Source organism: Topomyia yanbarensis, unplaced genomic scaffold, assembly GCF_030247195.1.
Source record: "Topomyia yanbarensis strain Yona2022 unplaced genomic scaffold, ASM3024719v1 HiC_scaffold_8, whole genome shotgun sequence".
In the NCBI taxonomy this organism is placed as follows: Eukaryota; Metazoa; Arthropoda; class Insecta; order Diptera; family Culicidae; genus Topomyia; species Topomyia yanbarensis.
In genome coordinates this window covers 420,239-444,198 of record NW_026684046.1, presented here as the reverse complement: position 1 = coordinate 444,198, position 23,960 = coordinate 420,239, and the positions used below count along the sequence as shown (strand labels likewise).

Here is a 23,960-nt window from a genome sequence, read left to right as displayed (position 1 = left end):
TGTAGTACCAAATAAGTAGACAGATATTTTTTTGTTTATAAAGATAGGACCAAACCCGTGGGTGTTTGCTGGTAGCCTTATGAAACGTGTCATAAAACTTCAAATCGCCATTTCTCTCGAATCTCTCGATGGATCATTTTGAAATTCACTGAGAAGATGCTTGGATACTGTATCTTTCGAATGCCGTATGCCAAATTAATGGTCATTTTTGGTTAATAATGGTTTTCGACACACCGTGAACAGCATTTCAAAATATGATCGCATTTTTAACATTGAATTCATGCTTAGCTGAATCTGCAACTTTTTTGTTTGAAGTGTGTCAGCGTCGTCTGTCGTACGATACGTGCTAAGTATAAGAATGTAGTAGACATTTCCACAATTATTTTGAACATAACCAGCTAATGAATCGTAGTTTGGATAAATGAGAAAGGGACAATCGCACCACTAGCTTGATTAAAACAGGTTTTGATATATTTTTTCGATATAAATCTTTGTAAATTCAATAAAACAGTAAAAAAGGCAATATTTTAAAATGACTCGTGCCAGTGGTTGAGATTTTAATAATAAAACACACAGTTCAAATATCATATTTTTGCTTACATTTACAAAATCCGGCTGGGGCCTTATCATACGAAAAACTTTTTTTAAACCACTCTAGTGTACGATTTATAGTCTTACGATTTCTTTTTCATATAGATGTCGAGTGCATGAAGCAAACAGATTTTACATTTAGATTTTTATCAGTGTATGAACTCAAAAATAACAAATGTGGCTTTACTTAGTACTGACTTCAGTTGGGTGAAAAGAATACAATACTTTTCGGTAGTATTTTTACGTGAAGCCAGTTTTTGTGTAGTCATTTTAATGGTAGCTAGTTTTACTATTTTCGACTCAGCAAGTCTGAGTCGGTCCAATTCTATCCAAATAACAAATGGAGAATTTAGTCGCTATTTGCAGATGGGAAGATGCTACATTTTGCCACATTGATGTATGTGTTTCAGGTCAAACGCTTTTGGTGGTAAAAAGAATGTTGTTTCTTTTTATCATCACAGATAAAAAAAAACGTCTGTGCAAATATTTCAGATAATCTGGAAATTATTGATCTTTTAGAAATCCGAATTTCGTGCATGGTATTTGTTAGACAAGCTGTATTTTCAATGTAACTGGGATCGTGTTTTGCATATTGAGCAACCGCAAATAAAAGTCGCAAGGATAGAACATGCTTCGCAAAACCTGTTTCAAACATATTTGAATATAAAAATCGTAAATACACTTCAAGCATAAAAATCGGACAGAAATTCTTCAGCATAAGAATCGCTTAAAAAGCTCTCACCCGTTAAACTCGGCAAGGATGAACCTCCAGTATAAAAATCATTTGAAAATAAATAAATCGCTTGTAGGAGCATCCGTATATCTTGACGTTCAAGATTAAAAGTCGGCTAACAAAAGCTACTTTGTAAGAATCGCATGTATTTTTTCTGGTTTTTTACTAAAGGTTTTTTTACCCGACTCTTGCAAAGAAATGTCCCAGTCCGATTTTCATGCTTGAAGTTTATATCCGGTTTTCACATTCTAATATATTTGAAACGGGTTCTACGAAGCGAATTTTATTTTCGGTTGCTCATATAACTCTTTATTTTTTACCTTTATTTATTAGGCCGAATTTGATAACTGCAGGAAGATGAATCAAGCGCATTGAGATGAAATCAGGGGCACGACAGTCACCATTAAAATCTTTTTTAGCGAGTTATTATTTATTTTTTAATTTTTGAGCTTTGTAGGTCAATTGTCTATATGTAGCACGCTATACTTGCCAATAATTTTAATTAGCTGTTATGTACATAGCAGAATAATCGTCCTTTTCTATAAACGTGCTACATGTGAGATGAATAAAGAAGCGACTGTTCTATATGAATTTGCTATTGAAAGTTGAAGACAAATAGAATTCGCATTTTTACATCTCGGGCACATTCTTAAAACTTGTCTGCTAATAGCATCTTTCAGACGTACCACAATCAATTAACAACTAGATTATTTCGATCGTTAGGTGAATTGATAGATTCCTAAAATTACTGAGACAACTTTGAATAAATAGAAAATTAACATTTAAAATGGTTATGATAGTCCAACCGTGCAAACGAGAATGATGAATTGCCCATTTCCCGGTAATTATAAACAACTTGGAAGTAATTGAGAGAAGACACAACTAGCAAGCTCTTCACACCTTTATCACGTGAAGTTGTCAATGGAGTTTGATTCTCATTCGAGTACTAGCCTACTGTACGTACACTTGTACTGACTTGTTGCTAGCCTTATTAATATATATGGTAAAGAGAAAAACGAATTTACTGTTTCCAACTGACATTGACCTCGAGGAAAATAAATGGATAAAACTGGACAGTATTGAAAAAAAAACTGGAGGATTTGCTCATTTGCCTGTTTGATTGAATTGAGTGGGAAAAACTGGATGAATTCAGTTCTAACTGGAATGGTGACATCGCCTTCGCTGAATGAGAGTTAGCCTAATGATCAAACTTCGACCAGTCAGCTGATCGGGTCTGGTTATCAAATTCTCAGCGGCGACCGAAGCCCTCGCAATTGCCGCGTGAAATTTCCGGCGGAGGTGTTTTGCTAGCTGTGCGCGTTGGGCTCATAGTTGAAACACATTACGGCTAGTTATTTCTATTAAATAATTATCGATAATCCTTTAACACGGTGCTGCTGTGTTCAGGTTATTGATGAATTAAGACGTATGGAACTTCGTAGAACATGTGTTGCTGGCAATATAACTGACAACTGTCTCACAGTGTCTACCATTGAGGTTGGACCTTTTTCATATGGTATCTTCCGCCTTTAGATTATTCTGTTTTAAAACGTGGACCACAAATATCTAGCTTGTATACTGCTCAGAATAAAAAAGTGCAGCACTCGCTGAATTTTATTAAAAGAAACTTCTCTAAAAATTGGATTGGGAGATTGTGGTAAACCCGTTAAAAAACTACAACACAGTAAATATACTCTCAAATCTCATTTATTTATCGGATGGAAACCAAATTTGTAGGATAGTTTTATATATGAATTTAGTACAGTACCATTCATAAAAACTTTTACCATTATATCCGGATATTTTTCTCATTTGTATACACTTCCTAAGCGTGTAATTTGCATTCTTTATTTACTGCCTGTTCTTTCCGAGTTCCCGCTTCATCATGACAGAGTAGGTTTCGATTGGACTTAGCTCACGGAAGTTCGGTGGATTCATGTCCGTGGGAAGAAAATGCATCGAGTTAGCCTATATGCCATTCCAGCTTGCTTTCAGTATAGTGTCATGTTGCTGATTCCGGCCAAAATAGTATTTTTCTTTGTGATGCTCAAAAAAAGTAATTCTATGCATAAAAGTAAACTTAAAATTGTGTTCATTGTGATGCTCAAAAAAGTAAACCGATACTTAAACCTTTTTAGTACTTATGGGATGGATATGTTCGAAATTTCCTGCATTTTATTAAAGAATTATGTGAGAAGTTGCGGATTTTCCATTCAAATACATTTTTTTTCGAGCGACTCCAATAAATTTACTCTCATCTTAGTCGTAAAAGTACTCATTATTACGCATTTCACAGCATACAGACAGTATACTTCAAAGAGAAACGGTACAAAATTTGGTTGATTTCGGTTCAGTAATCTAAAAACATCGTGTTCGGCAAGCAAGCACCATCGGAAAAGAGGAAGCCTTATGGCTGTATCTTCTGTTGATATTTTAAACTCATAGTGTCGTTACCTCTTTCATGCCCAACTTTTTTCTAGTACATGTAGGGTTACAAAACCATTTTTCCTTGAAAACGGTAGGATCAAGAAACACGGAAAGCTTTTGTGCATAAAGATAGGTGCTTCCCTCACAGTATTAGAAGCTGCTCAATTTTTACCTTCCAACGCTCAATACAATTAGATTATTTACAATAGTCCAATTGCGTGGAAAACGTAGCCAAAGGCAATCTAAACTTTATCAGTTTTCAATAATAGTACAACATAACGAAGATATATGAAAAAATCATTTTCCGTCGTCTACATAAACTATCCCTGACAGCACTGCTCCATCGGGATCCAATCAGACTAATTGCAATAACTTCAGTTTACGAGCTGATCATTGTCACTGTTTACACTCAAATGAAAGGTAATAGTCGCTTTTATTAATCTTACATGTTTTTGTGAGCAAATCTTGCTTCAATCAAATGTTATAGCTGTTTAAAAACGTTGTTGTTCACAAACAAGGGATTGAAGACCGCATTCACAAGGATTTAACAACATCATGAGCATAACATTTTCAGATATTAAGGGGGGCGTCTGGTGTAGTGCGCAAAAAAATTGACTCTTTTTTTATCCGCTTAATTTTTATTATTGAACCTCTAGAATAGTCTCCTGCAATCTTTGTGGCCACGCTGAACTTCTTTAAACATAGCATTCCTAGCGCATGTTTTTATAGCAAACACACGCAGATTTCAATCTATCGGCAACAATTTTCGAATAACTGACAGAGATAAAAATACAATGTAAACAATACACTCCAAACTACTTCTAGCGAAATCTTCAAAAGAAAATACCCAATGGGTCATTTTCTACACCGTTTTTTCCGTGATGCAATTTGATGTGGTACACACTTTAATAGCGTTTTTCTCGAAACCGAGTTTTTCAAATTGGCGAGCACGATAACTCAAAAACTAATCAACGCATTGATTTTATTTTTTTATGAGAATGCACAATATAACAATTTTATCGAGAGTTATCGTGTTCGCCGCGGCGCTTCTTGATGTGGAATTTGTTGGACGTCTGCTCTTGGAACGCTCGTATTTGTGGCTCCGTGTTACTGAAAATATTTTTTTTTCGTGCACAATGAATGTATGATTAAATCTTAATATTTAGAAGATACATTATTGATTTGCTTTCAAAATCGTAAACCAAAAGCACCAGAGCACTTTACACCAGACGCCCCTCTTAATGGTTAGCCATGTCACAATCAGGCACACAGCTTGCTTTATTTCAGAATCTAGAGAGCATGCATGACCTTCTTCTTTTAAAATTTGAATGTGTAAAAACTCTTCCAATTTTCAATGTAAAAATATTCTTCTCGCGATGTCTGACTGTATGTAGCGACAACTTTAACATGAAATCACGAAAACTAGAAATCTTATTTGTTGTAGTAATTTTTAATAATAAGGAAAGCTAAACCTTTAAAAAGCTGTTACTTCACAACCCGAGCAACACTAGTTGTTGACTAGCAGTTTCAGCAACATAATTCGTTACATAAAATTATATGGAAACCATTATTGCGCTGGTTTAGCAACCCAAAAAGCGCACGTGTAAAAGCCTTTGCTTATGCAACTAATCGCTGTCGTTGCTTGTTACAAGTACTGCTTGGGAAGCATGTCGTTATTAATCTCATTATTAGACAGTTTATAGATTGCATTGCCGCGAAAGAGCACTATGCGGGTGAATAATTATGGATTAAAATAATTTTGCAAGATTCGATACTTTTTCCCCAAAAAATGTAAAATACCAATCACCAAAATTCTTATGTTTTGCGAAAATCTTGAATGAAAATCTTCTTACACTCCAACCGTTTCATCTATACACATCCAAAAGCCATATAGTAACTGGAAAAGAAACAAGTGGAGCGCAAGCGCCAGCACTTCATAATCTAAAAATAGTGTTAATAGTGTAATACAAATACAAACCGATCACGATAGAGTAACAAACTGAGTGTTCCAAAATCTATTATTTTAGCATATTCGGAGAGTTTTATTCAGATTTTGTCGCTTAGGGAACCAACGGGTTTCAAATCTAGCGAATATAGATTCTGGGGAGCATAGTAGACAAGTTTGTTTTGATTGTGTTACTCCGGCGTTCTCGGAAAGTTACTTTTCATGCAGTCCTCATATCTCTATGGCAAGCCATAGTATTAATGATTCAAATTTTAAAGGAAAACAGAATGTAAAACATAAGCAAAATAAACAGCTTCTATATTTCACACACTGGACGGAATGCGAAATAATGAGGTCTACGTAGCACATAAACGTCTTCAACATCTACATATACGCGGTTCTGCTATATAGAACACGGCTTGTAATATTGTGGCAATATTTGAAGTGGTTTGTAAACAGATTTCCAATTTTTTCAAGAAACATTGCTGTCGACATAAAAATCTAACAATACAGGGTAAATGTTGAACAATTGAAATGAGCGGATACCAATGCAAGTTGAAAGCGCCGAAAGTTGAAAGTTTCTACGTGAAAAGCCCTTCAATGTTCGCGGTGTTACGCTTTGAACTTTTTATTTTGACAACCACACAGTGAAATAGTCCATATAGTAAAATATAGGGTAATCAACCTAATTCTTGGGACCCTGCATATTGTGATCCCTTTTCATACATTTATCTCCTTTACTGCCAATTCCTTTACATTCAATTGGTTTGATGAAGATAATTGCATTCTGTGGGTTGTTTTTAAGTCTCAGCTATTTTTAGTTCATCTCAAATTACTACAAATTAATGAAAGTTGACAGTTGTAAAATATTTATCGAAAACTATTCATAATCCCACGGTTGCCAATGAAAATCGGGAGAAGTGATGCATTTCAAATTGGATTTAAGTGTACAATTTAATTGTAACCCCATGAACTAATAATTTTATATATCTCTTGATTATACATTTTATATATTTTAAATGGTTTCTTTGTAAAATTTAACTAAGAAGCACAAAATAAATAGTGTTCAAAATATGTCGTTAAAAAATTAGTAACCAATTATTTTGGACAGGTTAGGTTTTCTTTTTTAACCGTTCAACGGTTTCGTGACTTTTTCTACACGTAAACGGTTTTTTGGGGTATGTATCACAGAATTAAAATCGCACTAATATGCCTAATTTTTATTGAATCTATAATTAAAATGGATTGTTTTATTCTAAAATCATTCGTAAAGTAGTCTGTTCAAAAATATTTGTGTTTTGTCCATTTTATTGTGTGATATTTCATTTTTTATTGTACAAATCTTTAAAATACGTCAAAATTCCCTTTTGTCCTAAATTTTGCTATAACTCCGGTACTTTCTAAACGATTTTGACCATCTATACGGCGTTGTGAAGATTATTAAATTGCTTTTTAAACAAGTAGTAGATTATTCAAATTTTTTTTAACACCCAATGCCATTACAAACAGTAAGTGAGGGAAGGCGTCGAAGGGACAGGTAGAGCCGGTGCATTGTAGGTTAGGGCATTGCAAAAAAAATTTTTTTTTGTATTCTCAAAGGCCCCCCCTGTCATATTGTGACAAATGTCAAAGTAAGCTCAGATGCCAAATTTCACATCATTTGGACAATTCTAGACTCCCGCCCACTTCGCCTGAAATTATTGAAATTGAAATATGGCGGGGGAAATATATTAAATGCTATAACTTCTGAAGTAGCAATCAGAAAATTACAATTTACAATTTCTTTTTAAAGAAATAACCTTAGTATTTGAATGGAGATATTTCTGTATCTAGAAATGTACGGGAAAGTGGGGTACTGGGTCATTTTGACCCCAAAATTCTCTTTTTTGAATAATTTTTCTGCTCCGTGATGCAAATCATACATATTGTGCAGCTTTTCTAATGTGAAAAAATCTCAGAAATCGAACGGAACTTTTTTGACCTTTATCCGAATACGAGAAGTTGGGGTTATAGGGACTTTTTTCATTCATATGCAGTTTTATCATTATCTCGTGCATATATTTCTATTATTCTTCAATCAATTTTCATAAATGTAACCTGTTGAACTTGGAAAATTCTTAGGAATACAACAAAAATAGATTCGTATGTTCCAAAGCCTGGGCTACAGAATATATATATATATATATATATATATATATATATATATATATATATATATATATATATATATATATATATATATATATATATATATATATATATATATATATATATATATATATATATATATATATATATATATATATATATATATATATATATATATATATATATATATATATATATATATATATATATATATATATATATATATATATATATATATACAAATCATATTCACGCCTCTTTCATTTGCAAAACGATCCAAGCGCATTATATAGTTACTTTGTTATACAATGTAGACCCCTTTTTAAATCAGCCCCTAAAATTTACGCTGATAAAATGGGGACACAAAATCGTGACATACATTTTTCTTTCTTTTTAGGAAACCGAAGCTCTTAAAACTTTTGAAAAAAATTTATTTAGTCCTTAGATATAGCCTCATAACCGTTTCTGATTATTTAGTTTAAATTTCCCTTAAGGGTGTATGATAGAGCAAAATTCATTTTGCTTTGTGCGCTCTGGTTCAATGTTTGAGGCGAATGTAGATATATCTAATTTGTTAGCAGGATTACCATATTCACGGATTTTTCTGTAATGTCACAGATTTTTTCACAATTTTTGATCACACATTCTTTTTCACAGATGGCAGATTTTTGGCATTTTGATGAAATTTTCACAGATTTTAGGAAATATTTTAATTTTTCGGAAATTTATCACAGATTTTCTGCCTGTTTCAGTTATCAAAGATGGTAAAAGATATTTTTGAACGAATCACAGATTTCAATGTGGCAACCCTGTTTGTTGGCGGTTGAATGCGTAATCTACACGATAGCAATCTGTGCTTTCGTCGCGCAAAGACGAAAACTTTCTTAGCAACAAATTTACGCGGATTGGTGGAAAACACAACGAAAGTTTATTATTTACGTTCGATGAATTCATTGATTCATTTCCACTGCACGTGATTCATTTGCACTCAGCCTATAGTATTTTGATTCTACTAGTAGGTACATACTATAATAATACAATACACTGCCACTTGAAAAACCGTTGCAAAAACGCATCTATGTCCATATATAAAATTGTTTTCAATTCTTGTATATTTATAGTTTCGATATATGATTAAGACCACTGTATTCGCTACATTTGTATGCGTACTTTAGGAAAGTTACAATAATAGTAAAATATAACTATAAATATAAACGGTCCGGGTTTTTTACCAAAGTTTAAAAGTTGATCTTGTGCTATAAAGATTTAGTTCCAGATATTAGTTCGGTCACGGTTTTCTGTTTTCTTTCTTCAGATCTTCTCAAATAAGTTTAATCGGTTTCGATCACTTACTATAAATGAAATGACATGATAATCAAGAAGGTTTGGTTCAATATGTAACATTCGATGATGATTGGTTGTGCTTAAGGTTGCACAGATAATGCGCAAAATTCGCAAACGAAAAAAGCAGTTTTTTCCACACCGTATGTCAGATCTTCATAAAAATCAATCAGCGTATGTAGAATGTTGTTACAGTACTGCTGATTGATTTTTATGAAGATCTGACATACGGTGTGGAAAAAACTGCTTTTTTCGTTTGCGAATTTTGCGCATTCTCTGTGCAACCTTAAACTATACGTAAGAAATACATTCGATTTATTATTACTCTAATAGCCGTAAGCTAAAAGACGTACTAAATGTTTTTAAACCGGCCTAAAATATTTGGTAAGCTTTAACCAAACGATGCTGTCATTTATATGGCTGCGTTCCGATCTGCGATACACGACAATGTTAAAAAATAAATAACAAATTCAAGTTAAAGAAAATGAGTAAATTAGACAACATGGCGAATTATTTTTCATTCCGATATTTTCTTGCAGTAAAATAGCTTTTCTTCGTCATATGTCTTGTTCCATAGCGTGTGAGAACAATTTTGTCAACTTATAGCCGATATGTTTCTGAACTTAGAGCTTTAACATGTTGGATAGTTGAAAGTTGGCCGATGATGTACAGCATTTTGTAGTGACATAATATTCAATGCACAAAAGAAAATAAAAACTGAATGAAAATACATATGCATATTTTCATTCAGTTTGAATACAAATTGAATTCAAAATGAACTGTGAATGTCATTCTAATTGAATACGATACCTGTCGACGTGGGGAGGAATATTTATATTAGTTTCAAGCAAATTTTCACAAGTTTGGAATAAATATCAATTATAAATAAAGGTTAGATCATCAAATTAAAATTGTACACGTTTTTTCAGCGAGGCTTAAATAAAAATAATAATTCGCAAAAACAACTTTGGTCGGAATATGCAATTCGATTTACACAAACGTGCTCTACTGCAACCCTTTGATGTGCAATTGGAATCAGGCGTGTAGAGACAAGGAAAGAACGAGGAAATCGAAAATGACGGTGCTTGTCTTTCCTACCTGATAAAACTGGCTTATTTATTGTCATCTTGTGAGCAAAGAGAGCCATATTTATTCAGAAGAGTGATGAAGAGAGAATTGAAAATAACAAAGTATGCGCAGTGGATTCAAATTATTGAGATGTATGCAAGAGGAACATATCGGCCTTTTACACTGTTTTCATTTGGCCTCAGGCTGCAGCCATTTCTGCAATGACAGGTACTAACATCTTAGACCGGACTAAACTCAAGCCTAAAATCAAAGATAGTACCGTGTGGCGGTACAAACTAGATTCAAGCTTACCGCTATAAATGTACTAAGAAAATATATATTTTACATTAAGTAGTATAGTCCTACGTCTACAGTTCGTGCAATCCCATAGGGCTGCCCCTTATAGTTTTTAATAAAAAATGAAACGGGTACAAATTTCTAACTAATATAACAATAAATTAGAGTAGTTGGTGCGGAGATCATAGTGTCGAATAATGAAATATAGCTATTTTTGCTTAAGGGGGGCATATTAGACCTGTTTACCCTACATAAACCGTAAAGAATGGACCGGTAAATTCTTTAAACAATGATTTTTCCATAGACAAGCGCCATCGTGGTGCCGCCGCGCTTAGTATCTCAGAATCGGCCGGAGATGGGTATCTTTCAGTTCCCAGAAACATGCCAAAGAATATGATTTTTACCAAATCCTTTCTGTGGCCTATTCTCAGATACATATAGATTGAAATTAAACAAAGAAAAAAAAATCGATTTTTTGAAACCGTGAGAGTAGAGTATCGTTAGTATCGAACCTCTAGAAAGGTCTCCTGTAATCTTGGTGGCCATGCTGAACTTCTTTTGTCTTTCGGCGACAATTTTCACAAAACTGACAGCGATAAAAATACAGTATAAACAACACACTCTAAACTACTTCTACCCAAATTTTCAAGAGAAAATACCCAATGGGTCATTTTCTGCACCATTTTTTCCGTGATGCAAATTGATGTGGGACACCCTTTAATAGCGTTTTTCCCGAATCAGCGTTTTCAAATTGGCGAACACGATAACTCAAAAATTGATTTTTTTATGATGATACCCAATATGTGTAGCCTGTCGATGAACCACAGAAAACTGAATAACAAAATTTTTGTCACTATTATTTTAAAGAAAATGAATGAATTTTACAGTAAAATATAAGATTTTTCGGTTTTCATGAAGCCATTTTCCGAACGTCGATCTTTTTTCTATTTTTTGTGGTTCATCGACTAACTACAAGTCTAAGCTTTACAAAACTTATTGAATTTTCCGAATCAGACAATTTTATCGAAAGTTATCGTGTTCGCTGCGGTGCTCCTCAACGTGGAAATGGTCTACTCTTGGAACGCTCGTATGTGTCCTCAACGTGGAAATGGTCTACTCTTGGAACACTCGTATGTGTGGCTCTGCGTATTTTTTTCATACACAATGAATGTATAAAGTGATCCTAACAAAAGATCCATTGTTGCCTTGCTTTCAAAATCGTAAAACAAAATAACTTTCGTTTTGAGCACTTTACACCAGACGCTCCCCTTAATCTCTGGACCGCCAGTCCAGGGTGTGCCCAAATCATACATATATAACACTTTTAAAAGATCCGGTGCATTTGTGTGTTATGTTCTAGATAAAGATGATGTAGTTACTGCCACCCAAACGTTTTGTAACAAAAGGTTTGTTCCAGTACACGGAGAAACTGGAAGTAGTCCGGAGCAAACTGGTATACAGCCACTTCTGTCTAAGTCACACTTTTCTGTTTGCTTCCTCTGGTACCGAACCGGAGTAAACAGGAGTGACTTTTTTCTGCTTTTCTTTACTCAAGAGATTCTGGGAGCGAGAAGTTAGTACTGGAACAAACCTACAATAATCGATCGTCACGTTCCGAGGGCAGTTCATCGCCAAACTGACCGGGCACACAGAAGCAGCGGCTCATTAAGGTTCAGCTTTCATTCAAATGCATTAGCAACAGTCGGGTTAGCTCTTCACGTGTATTTTATTCTTTGGCATCATCAATGATAGTCGTCGAAATTGACCGTTTTTTATTTACCTTACGAATACGGTTATAAAAGTCAGTTATTAATAACAATTAACTAGTATTGACCAGCAGCGGTTTCGAATGTGTAATATTTACCACAAATGGAAAGAAATGCATAGGGGATTTGGCCTATTTTGACGTTATCATAGAAGGTGTCAAACTATTTTGTTTATTACTCGCTCCACAATCGATAGTATGCGTATAAATTGGCATCAATATCTTTGTTTCGTTCGAAACATTCTATTTTCAAAAGTGTCCTGAAAATTATGAGATTCTCGTTTTTGGGCGCACCAATTTAGTGCCATTATTTTTACTCCCTATTTGAGACAATGCGATAACCATAGATGGCATAGCTCTAACCAACAGCTCCGAACAGGGTCGTGTGATAATAGGAATAGAATAAAAGTAGATTCAAGACGCTATACGAAGAAAGATAATTAATCACCACATACTGCCAGTATGAACTGATTTTTCGATTACCACTCTAATATCGACAAAAGTTAGCGCTTCCCAATAGCTCTGTCATTACTTTGCACTCTCTTGCGCTGCATCAGTGAGAGATGATCAGTCGATTCACTTCTTTTTCATCAAAATTGAAGAAAAATGAAGGTTGTTTGTGGTCTGTATGGTCATTCAACGTTTACTGTCTGGTGTCGTGAGCATTTAGTCAGTGTTATAACATCAACGTGACATGGCTCAGCAGTATAAATGTACTTTCCCTCTTTGTTGTTGTGTTTTTTTTATTAAACATGTCAAAAAGATCCCATAATCCCACCATAATATTTCATTAAACCCGTGTTTTATTTGGTTTTATTATAATTTTTTGATGGACAGTAGTAAACCTGATTATGGTCTTGCCACTTTTCATCCCAATTGTTTAGATCAGCGGTTCTCAACCTTTTTCGTAGCATGGACCCTTGGAAATCGCCCTGGGTTGCTGCGGGCCCCCACGGATGAACATTGATTTTATATGCTATTAATATATTATTTTCCGTTTGTTAGGAAACAAGACTATGCGCTCCGAAAATATACTTCACGGCTTCCTAGGGGTTCGCGGATCTTAGGTTGAGAATTACCCAGACCCAGGAGTTAATTAGACTATTGTAGAGGGTGAATTATGCGGGACAAATTTTACCTTGTTATCCTAGCATTTCCCTCGAATATTTGTCTTTATATATTGTTTCAGTATGTAAGATTGTAAGGAATTGAGATGACTAGACTTACAGGGGGTACATCATGGGGATCAATAAGGAGTACATGGAACGAAAATGGATGAAAACCACTGCACAAGGCAGTGCTTTCTCGCTAATGATTTTTTCATCGTTAAAGAACAACGTATAAAACGTATAAACGGTTCTACTTAATCAGGTGCTAGTGATGATGCTTCCATCTTAGCCAGAATTAGGTTTGTATGTTGTATGTTGTAGTTTGCGTGAGATTATTTGATAATTTACATAGAGAAAGCCAATCTGATCGTGTTTTCACCTCTAGGTGGCATTGTATACATTAATGTTTTCATGACTAAGAAGACTATTCGCGCCAATATTATATTTTCAATGCGGTGAGATAGAAATTTGGTGTCTTCCACAAAGTTGCATAATATGCTTTATTGAGTAATTCGTCTGAAGAAGTCAACGGCCCATCTATCTTTGTCGAAAAGTTAGTGGTGGCGTCCTCTATTTGATGAAATTAGGAACTAATATTTTATGCATCCAAATTTTCGGAACATACATACCTGGGAGGGAGAAACAGACTCAATAAATGTGAATGTCATAGCCAGCCAGAACGAAACTGTCACTCCGAGCCACAAAAAAGTGTTCATCGAGGAAATGAGAGTATTGTTATCATATGCTTGCTTGAAAATGTTTCCGAACGATGAGTTTCCTTGATTTTTTGTCTAGATTGGGTGTAGCAGTAAATATTATTAAAAATTTTCTGTGATTTAATGCCATTTTCAAATTAGCCACATGAATTTTTCGGTAATCCGTGCTGCCATTATCAAATAAATTGTATTTCTATGTATTCAATGATGAATCTAAATTCTGCGTTCAAAAGTTTCGAGCATCGTTTTAAGACAATATTACGATCTTGCTATAATGTAAAATAAACGCTAATTTTATATGAAAATTTCAAATAATATTTGCATTTTAATGAATTAATCAAAATACCAGACAGAACGACAGTTTATGAACATAAAGAGGAAATGGTCACTATAAAAAACAACTGTAGGGGGATTCAACAAAAGCGTCTTTTTCACTTGAATCTTTATAAATCTTAATAAGTCTTTATGGTGTTTGAATTATGTAATTTATCTGTATCGTCGCCTACAAGCTCAATGAACTACGCCTAAAATATATTTTATGCTTGTTATTGAAACCAGTTATGGAAATGAGACGACGCTGTAAATGTTCTCTACTCCAAGAAATGGGAATATAGAATAAAAAAATATGCTGTGACGTGCACGTTTTTTGGTAATTCAAAAATACTTTTTGGTTTAAAATAATTTATATCATCTTTCTATTTAAAACATGTGATAAAAGCTATTTTCATATCTATAGTAAAGACAAATAATAATGGTGTAAATCGTGCGAAGAAAGTTTTAAAAATTTGTGATTTATTTAACAATTTTAGAATGAGTGACGCCTTGCTAGTCAGATTTGACGGTTCTCCAGTTTAAAGTTTCTTTTGAGAGTATACTGAGAAAATGAAAATCATCAACGTAGGCTTATTTGCATGCTAATAAATATAAACAAAGTTTCGAAAAAAATTGGCAAGTTACTTCGACATGAAGTTTGACATCTACTTAATATTTTTAATGTTCGGGTGCTCATGCAGCTTAATCTGATGATCCGAATCATGAAAAAATTCCATTTCCATCTATTAGTTGAAATCTTACACTTCGAAAGTTATTTGCAAAATAACCTTGGCTAAATTTGACAGTTCGACGGTTAAAATTGTTGGATGATGTAAAAAGAAAGGTGGAAACAGTTTTCTGTACTTTATTTAGGTTGACAATATTTTTCAGTAGTAAATAAAGGGCAAATATAAAAACGAAAACATGTTATATCAAACGTTTTTTCGGTTATTTCATTATGTGGATATTTACGTTCCAAGGCTGCAGCCGTACCTATCTACCTATCAAATACCTATGCATTGGTCAACATATCACAAATCAGATAAACATGCCTCTACCGACGAGTTTCCTTATTCAAGGATTCTGTTAGTTAAATTTTTATAAAATAAATTCTATTTTTCAGATTGAATTTAATGTTGTATCGGTTTTTAATAATCAGTGTAAGAAATTTTTTAGGAAACCGTGGTAGAATGAAGGAGAAGAACGGCACAAAAATCCTATTTTAAAAATAGAAGATTAGCCACACGGTCCGAAATTTGTCCCTTTTCACTCGAGTACTGGAAGCAAACTGTCGTCTGACTTTATCTTCAAATTAATGTAAAGGAGAAAAAAACTTTCACTGATTTTATACTGTCCCAAGCTCCTTTCCATCACACGATTGAAGTCATGTGCCGGTAACACGCTTGCATCAATGACACGCAAAAAGAAATTTGCTCATCTATGCGTCGCCCACCTTGATTGATTTTGGCTGTCGAAAGTTTTCTTGCTTCTTGATAAGTGCTATTATTTACACTTCGTGCGTAGTGTCTGTTTCTCCCTCCCAGATACATACTATTTAGCTACATCCAAACATTTTTGGCATAAAAAATAAGTTCGTGCCAAACAAACTCAAATACCACTTCGTTAAAAAAAATCATTATTTTTTCCTATTTAAGACGGATTGCTTTGCAGCTTTCAACAAAGTTTTCTCCTGGTCGTGACAATCTGGTGTATACACACCGTAAAACCCGTTCCAAAAATACCCATATTGATTTGGTTATAGAGAACTCAGCATTTGCCACAACAACCGATTTTAGTCATCTTTTTGAAAACTGAAAAAAATGTGGCGAACATTTCAGTGATCTTCAATTTTTGGATCACAGAATAGAATTCACTTCATACATATTGTACGCATATACTTTTTCGATCGATTTATTTCTTTCTATAACACTAAGCAAATGATCAAAAAAAATTTAAGTTGGTTTTCACTTGTTCAAAAAATATACAGTTGTAAACCACAACACACGAGTCTGTCGGCAACCGACTACTTTCCTCGCTAATTCGTTTATCCGTCTATTTTATAGGCTATTTTTTCGCTTAACCTTCCGGCAGCAGTCGCGCTAGTGCACTGAGTGCACGCTGCTCTGAAAATCTTGCGAAATCGTCTTAGAGCAGCTGCGGGTGTTCGTTTAGTGAGCCAGTTCCCCGACTTCCGGAGGGTTAATGATTGATTTGGTTGGCCTTTGAGCTTTATCGCGTTTAAATTGTCCCATGCTGATGTGATTGTTTCTCTGAACGCTGCCACTGTCCCATGAAGTATGCCACACTGCTAGGTGGATTAAAATCGTTTTTGCATTAATAATAGCCATTTGAAATCAAAATGTCAAATTTTGAAAACATCTCCACATGATCGCATATATATCCCGTTTTCTATGGGACTAACTTGCGATCATAGGCAGTCCATTGCTTAGAAAATATTATCATGTTCCCTTATATAAACTACCTTAACAATGGAAATATTTGAATCTTCAAAATTTATCTGAAATCAAATAAAAATATGTTTCCAAAGGTTACAACATAATTTATATCTATACGACAAAACACGGCGGGTGACCTAACCTAGTGGTGTAGCTACGTTATAAAACGGAAGTGATGTAACCAAGGGTTAATTTTAAGCATTGGAACCCGCAAGAATTTGGACTTTTTAAAAACTCGAACGCAATCCTAACCCGCCAAAATCTCAAACTCCAAGATCTTTACTCCGAAAAGCTATGCAAATATTTGGCTCTTTATGGAAACTTTATGGAAATATGTGTCGATCATATGTAAACTTTTAAGTGTTACAGGCTACCCAAGTTAAAAAAAGTGAATTTTTGACCATTTTTAAAAGTTATTCATTTTTATTTGATTTTTTTTACAGCAAAACAATTTTTTTCCCGACTTTTTAGAATTTAAGATGGCAGACAATATATTAACGTTAATTTTCAGCCTAATATCAATAACATCAGATGGAAAATGTTGATGTTATGGCGCATTGAGCGAAATTAAAATTTTGTAATTTCAGCAGACCCTGCCATGGTGCGGTGGTTCAGAGGGTGTAGCACTGGTCTCATAAGCCAGTCGTCAAATATTCGAGCCCCTATCGGGAAGGAGTCTCAGTGGAATCGTATCACTAGCCAAATAATGTTCTGTAAACTAAGAATCGGCTGCGAAGCATCCTCTACGGGATTGTACTACCAAGGCTTTGTAATAGCAAGACGTTGACGAAATGTGTATCTAAACAGTTGTATAAATACCTACCACTTTATGAAATTAAAAAGAAATCTTTCTTTTATTATCTATCAATATACCTTTGTGCTATTCACACAATCACAATTCTGGCCGAAAAAATCCTTTTCCCCTTGAATGCATTGTTTTTTTTTTTTTTTTTTTTTTTTTTTGGTTTGCGTTGGATATAGTCTTCTCGAATTTGTATCCAGCAATAGTTACCCATCATGCCTTCGTCCCAGAAGCTCTCATATCGCTTTTCAATTGCGGCAATGTCCTGATCTTTCACCAACCAGATTGTGGAACGATTGTTAAATATGTACTTACCATAGACAAAACAAAACTTTCCCAACGAATATTTGTACATTTTTAAAAAGTTGTACAATGAAAGAAATCCGAAACGAACCAAATGCCGCAGTTGTAAAACGCTGTACAGGGTGGCAAGTGTAATGATACACTCATTTGTGAGCATCTTGTTGCAAAACCACGAGAAATCTGTGTGTAATTTTTACATAAGTAAAATTCCATTGGGGTCCAGTAGTTAATGAAATGTGATATCAGGGTTTTTGGGACGGGGACACTATTGCTGGATGCAAGCTCGAGAAGACTGTACTGAACACAAACGATAACTATCAAGTGTAGAAGATTATTTCTGCCGAAAATATGATTTTGCGAAATATACAAAGTTACAATTTTCTCTCAGTGCTTCATACCATCTAAATTTTTCATCTGATTTTTTGTGACTATTGGCTAAAAAATTATGTAAGAAGATTATCCATCACCTCAGAAACAAAAAGAATTTTCTTCTTTCCTTCACTTGATATAGAAAATTCACTAGAAATATGCAAAATTTGACTATTTTTACTTTGGTCGCTTGTTATCATAACAAATGTACATTTCATATATGCATATTACACATTTTCGGAAAGGGCATATTAATACCTTTCGAGCTATGAGTTGATTGTTTCGGTCGGATCCTTTTTGAACGAGATATTGACAAATAACTAAAAAAGGTACACAAAAACAGACCTTCCAAAGAAATCTCGAAAATGCTTCTTTGAAAAAAATGGCCTTTGTTTTCGTATTCAGCGACCCAGACTTAGAAAGCACCTTTCTTCTTAGCTTATCGCGATTACCGTAAAATTTGTAAAATCTGTCACATTAGATTCTCAAAATGTGAAACATTATTTTTTCTGTAATAAAAAAATTAAAAATAATACGAAATACGCAAAAAAAACGTTCCTTGAAAAAAACTTCTTTGAAAGAGAAATTGAGTATGATTTTAGAGTTCATACTCATAGGGACCCAAAATTAATCTAGAAAACACTTTTTCTCGCAACTTAATTTGTCTTGTAAAGTAGCGTAATCTTATTTAAGACCAAAAGAGATATGTGAAAAACAGAACAATTTTCACTCGGTGCTTAATAACATCAACAGTTCTTATCGGATTTTCGTGATCTTAGGCTTAAAATTTACGCGAGTAGTTTGTCTGTCGAATAAGATTTTAAAAGATTTTTTTAGCTGAATTATTTTTTTATGAAAAATCAACGAAAAACGAGTAGTTTTACAAAAAAATAACTTTTTTTGACTTTGGTTGCTATTTATTCTAAGTTGTTGATATTTATTCCAAACATATTATATATTTTGGCATGGGCACATATTACACTGAGATATTGACCAATAACTGCAAAAGTGCTCAAAAACACGTTTTTGAAAAAATCTCAAAAACGATTCTTTGAAAAGAAAAATGAATATGATTTTCATGTTCAGTGACCCAAAATTGACTAAGAAAACACTTTTTTTTCTAAACTTCATGCAATCATCCCAAAATTTGTAAACTAGTGTTATGTGCATTCAGTTGCATCGCGGAGTACTGAAAATTTTCAGTACCGCTTAAAAATTTCGTTTTTCTAAAATTGCGCGATTTCTTTTTAAACCACCTATCACGTGAATAATTTGGACCTTTTAAAAGGCATTCTGAGCACGAACGTGGTCATTTATAATTTCAAAGGAAAGTGTCATTGTTTGGCATCTCTCCTCTACAACTGGGATAGATGCCGCAATACAACTAGATGACTGAGGATGTTTAGCTAAAATGTATTTTATTGGCATCGAAATGCCATTAAATGATCCTATGTGTCAGGTATCTGTCTTATATAATAGTTAATTTGGAGTATCTTTGTCAAAGATGCTATTTATCAATACATATATTTAAGCAGGCGATATATGGCTAAGTAGGGGAAAGTAGTCGGTTGCCGGCACTAGTCGGTTGTCGGCACCCCTACGTAATTTTGACAGAAAGTAGATATGGACATTCAGATAAATATCATTTATGTGTTATATTAGCGCGATCTTTTTGTACCCATTGCAGAAGCAAACGGACTCAAATCATCTGTTCTACAACCAATATCATTTTTGAACAAGTGACACTCTACTTAAAGGTTTTTTTGATGATTTGCTTAGAGTTAGAGAAAGAACTAAATCGATCGCAAAAGAATGCGCATTGAATATTTACGATGTGAATTCCATTTTGTGATTCAACATTGAATGGTACTGAAAAGTTAGCCACATTTTTTTGTTCAGTTTTCAAAAAGGTTACTAAAATCGGTTGTCGGCATCCAAACATGGTCGGTTGTCGGCACCCCATTTTTTGTGGCAAATGCAGAGGTCTCGATAACCTAATCAATACGGGTATTTTTGGTACGGGTTTTACGAATAGATACCAGCGATCGATCTTTGACACCATTCTGAAACCCAGGAAGGCGACTTCCGGTTTAGCGTTTTACATTTACATAAAAAAACCCACCTGGTCGTGTTTTCACCGCAGGGTTGTCCTGTATATACCAGATTGTCACGACCAAAAAAGTAGGTGGGGGGTGTAACGGGGTTACCCTGCAGAAACCTCCCTCTTTGGCTTCTATCTGATTTGTCTGAAGCATTGGTAAAAAATGGGCTGCCTGAAGCTCACTCAATTGTAGTGAATGCGATCAGTCAGTGCATTAGCAGTGCGTAATATTCGCAGCAGTTTTTCACATACACAGATTGTGGTTCTGATGAAGAATGATGTTAAAAATGCCTTTGATGGTTGTTGAAATGAATTTCTTTTTCCCTTTGAACCTTCGATGATTTTCATTCAAATTTTTTTCCATTTTTCGTAAATTTTCTTAGGGTTCCGACAACCGACCACATTTTTCAAAATGGTAAAAAATTATCATTTTACGAAATTGTTAATAAATTTTTTCATGTTGACAGAATAAATTAAATTCTTTCAACAGTTATTAGCTAATGCCTCTAGCTTTCCATTGGTATGCATATTCCCATATATTGAACAATTGGAGTAATGTTGTGAGCCACAAACAAAAGTGTGCAGACAACCGAACAACAAAAACTAACAATTTAATAAAATGATTAAAGTAAATAGAAAAACTAATATGAATAAATGCAAAAAAATAATAAGATAAATATGAATAATATGGGTAAAATTAACCACTTCATGCCCTATAATTTTCTCGCGCATATATAGGATCCCAAAACTTTTTTTCTTAAAAGTGTTATAGTAAAGAAACACGAAAAACTTGTTTTGATCAAGATAAATGCTTCTCTAGCAGTGTTAGAAGATGCTGAATTTTTACATACCAATCCTTAATACACATCTCCTGCAAAATTTTCAATAGTTTCAATGGGCAGAAAAGGTAGTCGAAAGCGGTCGAAATTGATAAGATTTATCAGTCTTAAAAATATTTGAAGGCAACGAAGACATATCAAAATATAATTTTTCACCGATAACTGAAAATGTCTCTGGCAGCATTGCTCCAGTGGAATCCAATCAGAACAATTGCAATAAATTCAGTTCTACGTATATTTCTTGTAACTATTAGCGCTCAAATAAACGGTGATAGTCAGCTATTTGATAGCTATTTGAAAACGTTTTCTATTGAATGGCCTAATACACAGACAGAACGTTATTAACCCTAGAACGTTGCACTGGGCTACAAATGTACCACCCTTTACCTTTAGCGTTACCTTCTAAAGAGGAAGTGTTTTTTGTTTGGATGGTTTAACTCTAATGATGCGTTTAAAAATCAGCTAGGGAAATTTCGGGATAGAATCCGCACATTTCCCAACATAAATCCTGCATCAAAGTGAATAAAATAATATATGGTTAAATCATTTTTATCAATTGTGATAAGTATTTAAAATACACTGATATGTTCTTTGTCATAAAAAAAGCATCCTACTACAATGCATTTTAAATATTAGGTATGTGTTCCATGCTGACATTTCAGACTTTACCTGTTTTTCGTCGGCTGCATCGCTGTCTCCCCGTAATTCACCTATCGATGGTCGTTTGTTTTTTCGCGTTGATGTTCGGTAGTGATCCAGCCGCGGAAGTGGATCCCTGAAATCGAATATTCACTATAAGATGGCGTTTTTTATGTCGTCGTGCGAAAAATAAGACGATGTAAATTCACATACTAATTGTTTGGTTGATTAGCGTAGTGCTATCTATCACTTCGTTTTCCGCTGAGTAACACAATAGGTCGCTAATATCATAGTATAACAGACACACATATAATCACATACATAATACTTTCTAGCATATCTACAAATCACCATGCGGCATCATCATCACCACAATCATTATCATCGCCTGTGCACTATTCCAAAAAACCAACATAGTTTACCTCGTTATTCCCATTATGCTGACACGTCGATGGGCAGGTGAATCGATGCCATCGTTGCTATTGTGGTTATTTAGCTCGGTTACGGTCACCCGAACCGAATCATCGAGCTGCCGGAATGTGGTTGGAACTGGACTTTTCCGACCGTGACCATTCACCGGTAGCATTGTCTGTACGGTAAACCGATTGTGTACCATTGTGCCAGATTAAACGATAATTAGATTAGGATCAATGTTTTTGTTCCACTCAACCGCCGATCAGTGTTTGCCAAAGCCACTATCGTTGCATATTTTATCGATATCACATGATCTTTTCCTATCACAGCCGGGGCAATCTGCTTCGATGCAGATTATCGGTACGATGTTTTTTGTGCACAAAATTCGGAGAATATACACTAACGAAAACCGAGCGCAATATAACCGCGTTGCCGCTCGGAATTGGAAAAACTGCAGACCGGGCGGTCAGGACGATCTCGCTTTTATACCTTATTCCAACTGGACCATTTTTTGATAGTTTAATCGACAGACCATGAGCGTGCAGCTGATCGGCTCTCTCGCGCCGGGTGCTAAAATATTCGAATCGATTTCGTGAAGCATACGCGAGAACCGCTTACATCGCGCCCTGTAGCAGGCAGATTACAGCGGTTTTGATGGATTCACATCAGTATAAACGTGTGCTCTTCTTCTTAGAATTTATCTGTTTACTAGCATCGATGGAATCTGGAGTATGGGTTGGCTGTTGCCCTCTGAGACACGCCACAGTCACGACCACTTGCATAAGTATTTCGAAAATCTTCGGTTGTGTTAATTGCTGTTTTTTTTATTTATGCGGGTGTATTTAAAAAAATCAATCTACTCCTACATTGTATTCAGAGCATTGAATGGAAGAAATTGAGTTCACCTATTGGCGGATTTTTGGGATGCAGTTTTGTTATTATTGTCTGAACAAATTTTTCGTTCTTTCCTATCCGTTTAAATATTTCATTCTGGTGAATGTTATCAAATGTTTATTTCATTTAATGTGACCGGGCGAAAGCCCCCAATAAACAAAATTACAAATTAATGTGACCATTGAATACTGTAATTTGAATGATTTGTCTACGAGTTTACCGTTGTTAGAAACAAACTATTTTGACATACACAGAGCCAATATACAAAATTGAATTTCGAATTTATATTGTCATACAGTAAAGATTGGAAAATATTCGAACAAAATCCCAAAAGTTGGTAAAATTTTATGAAAATTCTACCTTAGAGTAGTGATTGCTGTATCCATATTTTATGAGTTTTTGCTTTTCTCGTTGAGTCAGCACGCTATCCAACCCTCGTTGCGTAACCGGTCGCCAACGTTGGAACCCGTCGAAACGCGAACCGATCCGGAGATGCCGAAACGTGACTCACATCCTTTCACAGCCACCCTCGCAGGATTTTTAACCAACGTGAAGTTGCTTGTTGGTGTTGTTAATTGAGTGCTCGGTTCTACGCTGCGCTTGAGCTCCGGCAGAATTAGTGTATCTGTCTTTGGCTTATAGTTGTCCTTTGGCCCGTTGGCCCCTTGGCTCCCCTGTGTACGTGGAGTCA

At 34.7% G+C, this 23,960-nt stretch overlaps 1 protein-coding gene across 1 annotated transcript in view; it reads right to left on the bottom strand.

Moving 5' to 3' along the window:
* Positions 1-22,809, bottom strand: part of LOC131696155 (bumetanide-sensitive sodium-(potassium)-chloride cotransporter-like) — a 37,342-nt gene extending 14,533 nt beyond the window's left edge. Inside the window, exons 1-2 of the mRNA XM_058984695.1 lie at positions 22,384-22,809; positions 21,992-22,097 (exon numbers count right to left, since the gene is read on the bottom strand). Coding sequence (XP_058840678.1) covers positions 21,992-22,097; positions 22,384-22,577 — 300 coding nt within the window. The 5' untranslated portion in view covers positions 22,578-22,809. The remainder of the gene's footprint in view (positions 1-21,991; positions 22,098-22,383) is intronic.
* Positions 22,810-23,960: the final 1,151 nt, after the last annotated feature.